At 44.0% G+C, this 9,154-nt stretch overlaps 2 protein-coding genes across 2 annotated transcripts; one reads left to right on the top strand and one right to left on the bottom strand.

The window, feature by feature from the left end:
- Positions 1–280: 280 nt before the first annotated feature.
- Positions 281–4,054, top strand: RPL7A (ribosomal protein L7a; the record flags this gene model as incomplete). Its single annotated transcript, XM_009694952.1, has 7 exons — positions 281–401; positions 847–996; positions 1,814–1,954; positions 2,317–2,396; positions 2,743–2,873; positions 3,308–3,377; positions 3,885–4,054. Coding segments are annotated over 7 exons (798 nt in total), but the record flags the coding sequence as incomplete, so codon positions are not given.
- Positions 4,055–5,143: 1,089 nt separating this feature from the next.
- SURF1 (surfeit 1) lies at positions 5,144–8,641 on the bottom strand (the record flags this gene model as incomplete). The annotated part of the gene is made up of 8 exons (XM_009694951.1): positions 5,144–5,216; positions 5,470–5,551; positions 6,020–6,182; positions 6,557–6,629; positions 6,921–7,112; positions 7,870–7,952; positions 8,309–8,436; positions 8,560–8,641. Coding segments are annotated over 8 exons (870 nt in total), but the record flags the coding sequence as incomplete, so codon positions are not given.
- Between the last annotated feature and the right edge of the window lie 513 nt (positions 8,642–9,154).

The raw sequence follows: 9,154 nt of genomic DNA, 5'->3' as shown, positions 1-9,154 counted from the left end.
GGAGCGCTGGGCTGGGCAGCATCAGCCTCTGCTTGGACGATTGCTGCCCGGCCGAGGAGATCAAGACGCGATTTTAAACAGTGTCCGTCTCAGGGAGGTTCATAAAGCTTTTAAAGTCAAAACGAAGGATTTGCTCTCTCTGGAAGAGCACGGCTAGGCTGGGAGGCTGCCAGGCTGGTGAAACGCTTGGAAAAATGCGTTTTCAAGGTGGACTGAAAGCTATTAAAAGAGCTCCAAGTATTGGAGGCAAAAGAAGGATGAATGTGTCTGTTTCTTTTAGCCGAAAGGAAAGAAGGCCAAGGGCAAGAAGGTGGCACCAGCCCCTGCTGTAGTCAAGAAGCAGGAGGCCAAGAAAGTTGTCAATCCTCTCTTTGAGAAGAGGCCCAAGAACTTTGGCATTGGTGAGTAAGTGGGTATTTGGGCTACTTGCTCAAAGCATTTTTTGTTTTACAGACAGATGACAAATCATAAACAGAAGTGTATTGTAATAAGGCTGTAGAGCGGAGAGAGTGATGAAGGCAGTTGCCTTGCTGCCTGCAGTTAAGAGCAGTCCTTCATTAGGTATATGAAGGTGGCTATAGACAATTTGCTGAATTTCCCGTATTACATAGATCCATTATATGATTCTATTGTGATGAATCTTGTTCTTTTGCACGTGGTGTGGTAAATCAATTCAGACTTTTGTAGTGCCATTTTTGTATGGTGTGCAGATGATGTGAAAGAATATTTGCTATCTGAGTGATAGTGCTGACATATCACCACCAAGATCACTGATGCACTTCTGCCTACTCCATGCTGTTGCTCTGTGGGTTTGGAACAGCTTTGAGTTAAAGTCTGTATTTTTAGGACAGGATATCCAGCCGAAGCGTGATCTCACACGTTTTGTGAAATGGCCACGCTACATCAGACTGCAGCGCCAGAGATCCATTCTTTACAAACGCTTGAAGGTGCCTCCTGCCATTAACCAGTTCACGCAGGCTTTGGACCGCCAGACAGGTAAGGATGTGTCCCACAAATTTCTCTTGACTTGGGTTGTTAATGGGATATATGTCAGAGAAGAGGAAGGAAACCAAAATATGACGTAACAAAGGTAATCTGGAGAGTCTCTTTGGAAGCATTTTAGGGAGGCTTTCATAGTGACTGGAGTGATGTCAACAGCCAGCTGCTGTCTGAATTTGCTAGCTGAAGTCTTGATAGCTGCTGTGTACCTTGAAAAGGGGTATTGAAAATATCAAAGCTACTTAATGATCCAAACCCAGGGTTATCTTGCTTGCACGTTTCCATCGGAGTCTGTTGTTTCAGCTTGATGTAGAACCACCTAGGGTTCTTTTAACTGTGTAAACAGATAGTTTGAGAAATTTGTATGAGTGCAGGCTTTGGGGGGAAAACCAGCATCCTGCAGGCTGACATTGAAATGGGGGAAGAATGAACTTCAGGGCCTTCTGTGAACGAGTAAATAGTCTTTTCCAGGTGACAGTGTCTATGCAAGAAACTTTCAACCTATGTAGAGTAACTCCCTTGTAGATGTTGCCAAACGAGTTGCTTCCTTTAAAGGAGAAAGTACACCACCTTTAACTGTAATAGCTGTGGGGGTCCACAGGCGTTTCCTCATCCAAACAGTGAGGAAGCTCTCATTGCCAACAGAGGAGGATGTAGAGGTAAATATGGGCTCCAGAGGCATTGTGCAAATGATGCTTTTTGCTGTCTAAATACACTTGATGACAACCACCAAGATCGCTGATGCACTTCAGTGATTTTTAAAAGTAATGCTTAGATTTTCAGGTTGTGCGACTAACTACACTTTCTCTTTCAGCTACGCAGCTTCTGAAGCTGGCGCACAAATATAGGCCAGAAAATAAGCAAGAGAAGAAGCAGAGGCTGCTGGCTCGTGCTGAGCAGAAAGCTGCAGGAAAGGGAGATGCTCCAACTAAGCGGCCACCGGTCCTCCGAGCAGGTAACTTTGTACGTGGACTTGGCTGCTTGCATATATAGGAGTGTGGCCCTTTGTTAGAGAGAAAACTGATGAGAAGATTTGGCACTCTGCTTCAACCAAACAGGATTGGACAAGCTATTGCAATGATGTTTGAATTTCTTCACCTGACCTCAAAGTGAAGAGCAAAATAGACGAGCTTTTTAACCCTGAGCTTTAGCAAATTGTCCATGGAATATCTTCTCTGTGTTACTGAGCGGATGGGAAAAGTTTTCATTACTTTCATAATAAAGCTGCACTATGGAATCTGAGCTGGTTGTATGAGGCTTATATGAAAGCTCTGAAAATAGACTGGAATCAAAGCTTATCTATAACTTGTTTTTCAGGTATTAACAGTGTCACAACTCTGGTAGAGAACAAGAAAGCTCAGCTTGTAGTTATTGCCCACGATGTAGACCCCATTGAGGTAAGCATACTCGCTGGTACATGTTACAGGCTACCTGTGAAACTTAAGCTGAGGTCAGAACTGGATTTGGGATGAAAATGCATTTTTAGGACAAATTTATTGCGTGAAAAAGGAGTGCATAAAAAGACATATTTACCAGAACTGGAATGCTTATGCATGTTCATAGTTGTCCTGGTGTTACAGTGAGGCTTGGCCTTTGCAATGATGTATGAATTTCTTCACCGGAATCAGCAATGAAGAGCAAAACGAGCTTTTTAACACTGAGCAATTGCCACAGCCCAGGCCAATTCAAAGAATAAAAATATGTTGTCCCTCAGTTACACAGCACACTCCCTTTTCTTTTCAGCTGGTGGTGTTTTTGCCAGCTCTGTGCCGCAAGATGGGAGTGCCGTACTGCATCATCAAGGGCAAAGCCAGACTGGGGCGACTGGTCCACAGGAAAACTTGTACCTCTGTTGCTTTCACCCAAGTTAACCCGTAAGTATTCTGTGTGCTGACTTGATTCTCTGTACTGAAGAAAGCAAGGTGCCCATAAGCACAGACTATAGGGCAGGTGGATATTAAGCTTGGGTGTCTCTAGTTCAAAGTAGGAAAACTAAAATACTACTTCTATAATGTCTAATATGGATGTCCTTTTGTATGAAGAGCTCTATCAGATCCTGAAGATACAGATTACTTTGCTTACCAAAATGGATAGTTACTCTAAAATCCATAGATGGAACTACTAACCTTAATCTGAACAGTGCAGGTTCCTAAATTACTGCTGGTTGGAGTGATTAACCCTTTGCAAATGATGCTTATGCTTAACCTGAAAAACCGTGTTGCTGCTATGAGCTCTTAAATCCTGAGGCAAAAGATGTATGGAAAATGTTAAATTGAGGCTCTAAAGGAACTAAAACTGTCACCAACAGGGAGGATAAGGGAGCTCTTGCAAAGCTGGTGGAGGCTGTCAAGACCAACTACAATGACAGATATGATGAGGTAAGATTCTCTGTGCTGCTAGCCTTGTCTTTTAGTTTATACTGTTAACATCCCCAAAAGCTTCCCCGTGAAATGCAGATTATTTCAGACATAGTGACATCAGCTTAAAGCCTGTTAGGTGTGTTGTACCTAATTTGCTTATGATATACCCACATTCTTTACCTGAGGGTGGGGTAAAATGTGAACACAGTCACTGAGTTACAAGTAAATGGAGCTATCACAGGGCTAGGATTGTAGAGAGGGCAACAGCTTCTGGGGGGCTCAACTCCATCTCCCAAGTCCAGAAGTTACGTGAAGGCTGAATCCAGCACCGTTCATGGGGAAAGATTTTTTCAACTCTTGTATCTCTGCCCTGCCCCAAAACATAGTTCACTGCTTTAAATGTGTAGGACTTCTAGTTGAGGGAGCTCTTCACCTTGTGCAGAAAGGAGTGGAATTGAGCAAGTTGATTGAATGATGTAGTAAGAGATTGTAAGAGGCATCTAACTCATTTTCGCTTCTTTGCAGATCCGTCGTCACTGGGGTGGTAACGTCTTGGGTCCAAAATCAGTGGCTCGCATTGCCAAGCTTGAAAAAGCAAAGGCTAAAGAACTGGCTACTAAGCTGGGCTGAAGACATACTGGATTGCTACCATGTTTTCTGTACATAAAAAGAATAAACTCCCAGATTAAGTTTCAGTAGTCTCTGTTAATGGGAGTGTTCCAGGCGGTGGGTAGCACATTAGCATTGCCTTCCATCAAATGATTGAATAGTGCTGCACAGAAACAGCTGCATACAGCAGGCTACTACTTTACTTGAACAACTGCCCTCAGCTACTAGGCCTGTGTCCTAATTCCTCTCTGAACATACTGCCCATCAATGGCAGCTCAGCTGCACATGCCCTGTGATCATAAAATTGAATGGGCTAGGCTTGTTCTGGCTTTAAGCCTAGCTTGCTTATGCAAATATCTCTCAATTGGAAATGGCTCTAGATCATCTCCATTACTATTTAGACTAGTCTGTTACAGTATGGGTTTTATAGGGTGTTACAACACTTCACCAGACTGGGGACCTTCTACGAGGAGGTCTGTAATGCCTCTTCCAGGGCAAGAATGGTCAGTGAAGGCAGGCTGAAGTGGTGGCAGAAGAATCCAGATCTTTCTTGACTGCTGACTTGGTCTTGTGGCATTGTGGGAGGCTATCAAGCTTGGTAAGGCTCCAGCTGAGGTAGCTGCTTGTTGGTTTTGGTAGCCCTCAACATGCTCTTGCAAAGCAAGCCACAGGTTGCCTTACCCAGCTAGGCATGAGTATCCACAGTAACCTTTAATTCAGGTCTGTCACTGTTAAGATGCAAGATGCACGATGGAAATCACAAGGCAAGGACCTGTAGGCCTTTATTTATTCTGTTGCAACTGCTGTGAACCACTCCTGACTTCAGGAATGACTACTTGGTACAAAGAAACTGATTTACAAAATCCCTTGCCGTCTTTTGGAAAATACAGCAGTGGAGAAGTTGAAACTTTGTAGCTTACAACCAACCACAATAGAAAAATGTATCCTTGAGATTTCTAGTGAAGCTGATTTATGCAGTAGATTCAACAGCCACTTAAAATTTTGAAGTTCAGTGCTTCCAGGCTGCAGCCAGAATTGCACTGGTAAGAGCTCAGAGTCTGCACCAGTTGCTTAAAGTCTTATTTGCAGTTTGATAGCTGCACAAGCTTACTGAACCTGTTGCTCTGAGACTCTGGGTGCTTCAGTTATTCAGGACTGATCAGGCTGAATAGCCCTTGCCCTTACAGAGGTATCTTTTGTATAAATTTTCTGTACCACAAGAATGAAGTTGCAGCACATAAGCCATACCTATGAAAGAAAACAAAACCACATATTTACACCTTCTTTTCAAGATGGACTCCACCTCCCTAAGTCAGCTGCGGTGCAATAAAACACAGTTACTGGGAATTGCTGTGCAAATGTTACTTGGGTTAAAGCTTTAGGCTTTTGTAGCCTAAGAGCTCATCCAGTCTCACTGAAGAAGGAGCAAGAATGCCAGGCAAGGCTTTACATTTGAAGGAAACATGGGGAAGGTCGGTCAAAAGCCGGCTGGGTAACTCACCAGGTGATGATGTACTGCATGTGCTCATTTCTCAAGCTCACTCTTGTCTGGCCTCCGATGGGTCCCCCTGGGACTGTGCTTCCTATAGGCACAACACAGCGCACAAGGTAAAGCTTTAGGCTGCACCGTGCAGAGCTGCCGTTACTGTGAGAAAGGGGATGAAGGTGCTCAGTCGTGGGGATACCCTGCTCTTCCTCAGGCAATGGCATTGCCAGGTTACTAGCAAAGCCAGGGCTGTGGGGCAGGCAGCCCTATAGGAAGTGCCTGGTTGTGCTCAAGGCATCAGCCACCACCTGCACTGCACCTCTTCGAGCACGCTACTGTTCCCCAGCGTTGTCTGCCTATCACCTTCAAAATAGTAGACCTAGCAGAGTACACGAAGAGAAGAAAAAGATGCAATACCCTGTTGGAGTTGATGATCTTAAAGGTCTTTTCCAACCTAAAAGATTCTATGAGTCTACCTTTCCAAGTGCCCAGGGGAAATAACTGAACAGAAAGGGAGAGAGGCTGATGTAAACTGGATGTGGGGTTGGGTTCCCCTGTGACTTACTGAAATCTGCATCAATAAAGATGGGCTCAGCGCCGGACACCTTTGCCATAGCCTCCAGGTCACGGTAGTGCCAGCGGTTTTTCTCAATGTTATTTTCAGGCACAAAAGGTTTCCGGGTTTCTGATAACCTCACCACCCCAGTGAGATCAATTTCATCTTCAATCTGAAGAGAAGTGCAGAGGAGAAAAATTTAATCTTTCAAGGTTTGTTTCATATTCTGGCATACCAGGTCCTGGTAGAAAAACAGTGCCCTTGCAGGGTCTGATGATAAATCAAGTGGTCGTGCCCTGCAGTGGGGCAGTGCTTTAACACAGCAGGGAAAAAAAACAGATCAAGAACAGCTCCTTGTTTATTAAAAAACATCATTTACTTAACAAAGAGAACGGAAGAAAAGGTTTGCCGCCTTTGAAAAGTGCAATGATTAAGTAACCTCCCATGATGCTGAACATGGCTACCGCCTTTCTTGGTTTGTCAGTATTGCCTCTGGGTAACCAAGGGGCAGAAAGTAATACGCAATGTTCCCTGTATCCCCCTTACCTGTCCCTTCAGCCTGGTCTCCGGTTTCAATTTCTTTTTGGGCACAAATCCTCGGTTGACTAAAATCGTGACCCTAGAGTTACATAAAGAAGTACGGCTCATGAGTGAAAAGAAATTTTTTCTGCCTGGAACTAAGTACCAATGAAAGAAGCAAGCTCTATGTTTGGTGCCACTTTCTTGTCATCTGAGTGTGCATTATAAGGGAATTTAAATACAATTTCAAATCAAGCCTCAGTGACCTAACAGACTGTGAGAAATGCCTTTTAAGGGAGAGGGAGAGATTTATGTAAACCCAACCACCATGACTCAGCTTTTCAAAACAGAAGTGAGTTGCTCATGAAAACGATGTCTTTCATTAACTTACCCTAGCTCTGTGCAGTAGAAAGGAGTAATGACGTTTGCTCCATTTTCCGGGTGGGATGTCAGCTGCCCAGCTTCTCTGGCTTCTCGCTCAGGGTCCACAAGTGACCGTGGCAAAATATAGAGCTCCTTGGAGTGGTCAAAATGCCCTCTGACTTTTACTGGTCTGTACTCCAATTCCTTCAATTCCATGGGACTGCATAGAACAAGATGAAAACAAAATCATAGCTGCAATAGGCAAATCAAGTTAAGGGATTTTATTGTAGGGTTCTCCTTTTCCCTAACGGTCCACTCTAGGGCCAGCTGGCAAACAGAACCAGAAGACAAACACCTCACGGAGTAAGGGGATGGCTTAATCTTTTATTACTATCACAGTGAATCAAATCAAGATGATCGTAAGTATCCAGAGAGCAGTTCTTTTCCCTGGTATCTGTAACCCAGTGCCACTTCAATGGCACACAGAGCTGATCAGCAGGTGGATATGCTGTACTTACATCCAGCCAACAGGGAGCAGTTTTTTCTCATCCCAGACCATGAAATTGAACAACTACACTGTTTTGACAGTTGTGCCATACGGCCAAGTGACCTTAAAAATCTCTCTCATACTGGGCACAACTGCTCCACACTTGGGGCAGGGCCTGCTATTGATCCAAGATTCCCTGTTGCAGGAATAATCCCTTTGGGACATCACATTCTCCTGAACAGAGATTCATCCTTTTTATGTGCATTTAGAGTATCCCATAGGGAAATGCTCACTTATTCTTTTACTAAAAATAAGAAAAATAACAGGATGTCTATCTTTCTAATTTGCTTGCATGTCCTGATTCCCATTGCGTTCCTTCATTTTCATGCAGTTTAGTTTAGCATAAGCTCATTAGTGCAGGGACCATATCTAATATCCCCAGCACTGTCAGTGCTCTGTAGACAATAAACTATCATCTCAGCTTCCGTACTCTAATGTCAGAGGGATGGGCTCTGCTGTAATTCTTGATGCCAGTTGCGCAATCAAATCTAATTTCCACTTTCGTCGCTGAACCTGAAAGTACACAAACACAAAAGTAATTTCTTATGGTAGAACAGAGCAATATAATAACCCAGAAAGCCTTTGCCATAAGTTTCTCCTTATGACCTGGCCTAAAACACGGTAATTGGAAATATGAAAATGGAGGCTAATGACTTTAATTTGAGGAAATATTTATACTGAAATAAAAGTGTGAAAAATTAGAATCTCTCCTTTAAAGACTTAAAAATGGAAACTTGGAAAACAGAAACGTAAATAACAGTAAATCTTTACCCTGCATGTGATTTGAACTAGACTAAACAGCCAGAGATGGAAAAAACTGACAGCCTTGAAGTGCTCAACTCTTGAAAAAATGAAGTATTTATGTGTACCTGCCATGTGCCAAGAGAGAACGTGGTCAGAGGGACCAGGAAAAGGCCCCATTTGAGTAAGACGTCCTCTCCAGATGCGTCAGCAGCTGTTGTAGAACTTCGTGGCCTACAGAACCTCAAACCAACATCTAGATAAAAACAGGATGAGGAATAGGATTTGTACAGGAGAGGAGATGCCAAATTCCTGCAGGAAATGTCACCTTTGGTATAAGATTGAAACAGGGCAGAAACCCAGACAAATCTTTTCTTACCTTTAGTCTGCTGGACCAGGCCAGAACCTGCCTTAGTTAGGGAATATCCAAAAAATGTTCTTCTGATCAAGCAATGTGATATCTACAGGAAATAAGAAAGACCCTTTGTAGTGTCTCTGCTTTGTAGAATTTGTATCTAGATGATATCAGTTGCCTCAATGATTGCATGAAATTTTGTTTACCCCTTGATTTAAGCCTCATCTGAGCAACTGCCTGTGAAACACTATGAGTTAGGTTATAATTTAAAAAAAATAAAACCAAATTCCGGTTACAGAGCTGACTATAGCACAGCAAATTATCTTTCCATCCACGCTACCAGCAAGCATACACACCATCTTCATTTGTTCCTGAAATAAAAGCCAGCCAAGCACCTGCCCTCCCAGTTCCTCCCCTTCCCGCCACGCTGGAGCGACACAAGGACGGATTTACACCCTTTCTGTCACCGACTCCGCGCACTTTTAACGCCTCTTCGCCCCGCGCAGTGAAACCCACACCGCGACGGGGAAGACACCGCAGCCAAAGCCCGGGCCCCGGCAACGGAAGGGCGGCGGCTGGGGGAGTCCGGCCAGGCGCACGTACAGCGCCGAGCACCGCG

The sequence above is a fragment of the Cariama cristata genome, unplaced genomic scaffold, assembly GCF_000690535.1.
Source record: "Cariama cristata isolate BGI_N322 unplaced genomic scaffold, ASM69053v1 scaffold44472, whole genome shotgun sequence".
In the NCBI taxonomy this organism is placed as follows: domain Eukaryota; kingdom Metazoa; phylum Chordata; class Aves; order Cariamiformes; family Cariamidae; genus Cariama; species Cariama cristata.
This window is presented reverse-complemented; position numbering and strand designations above follow the sequence as displayed.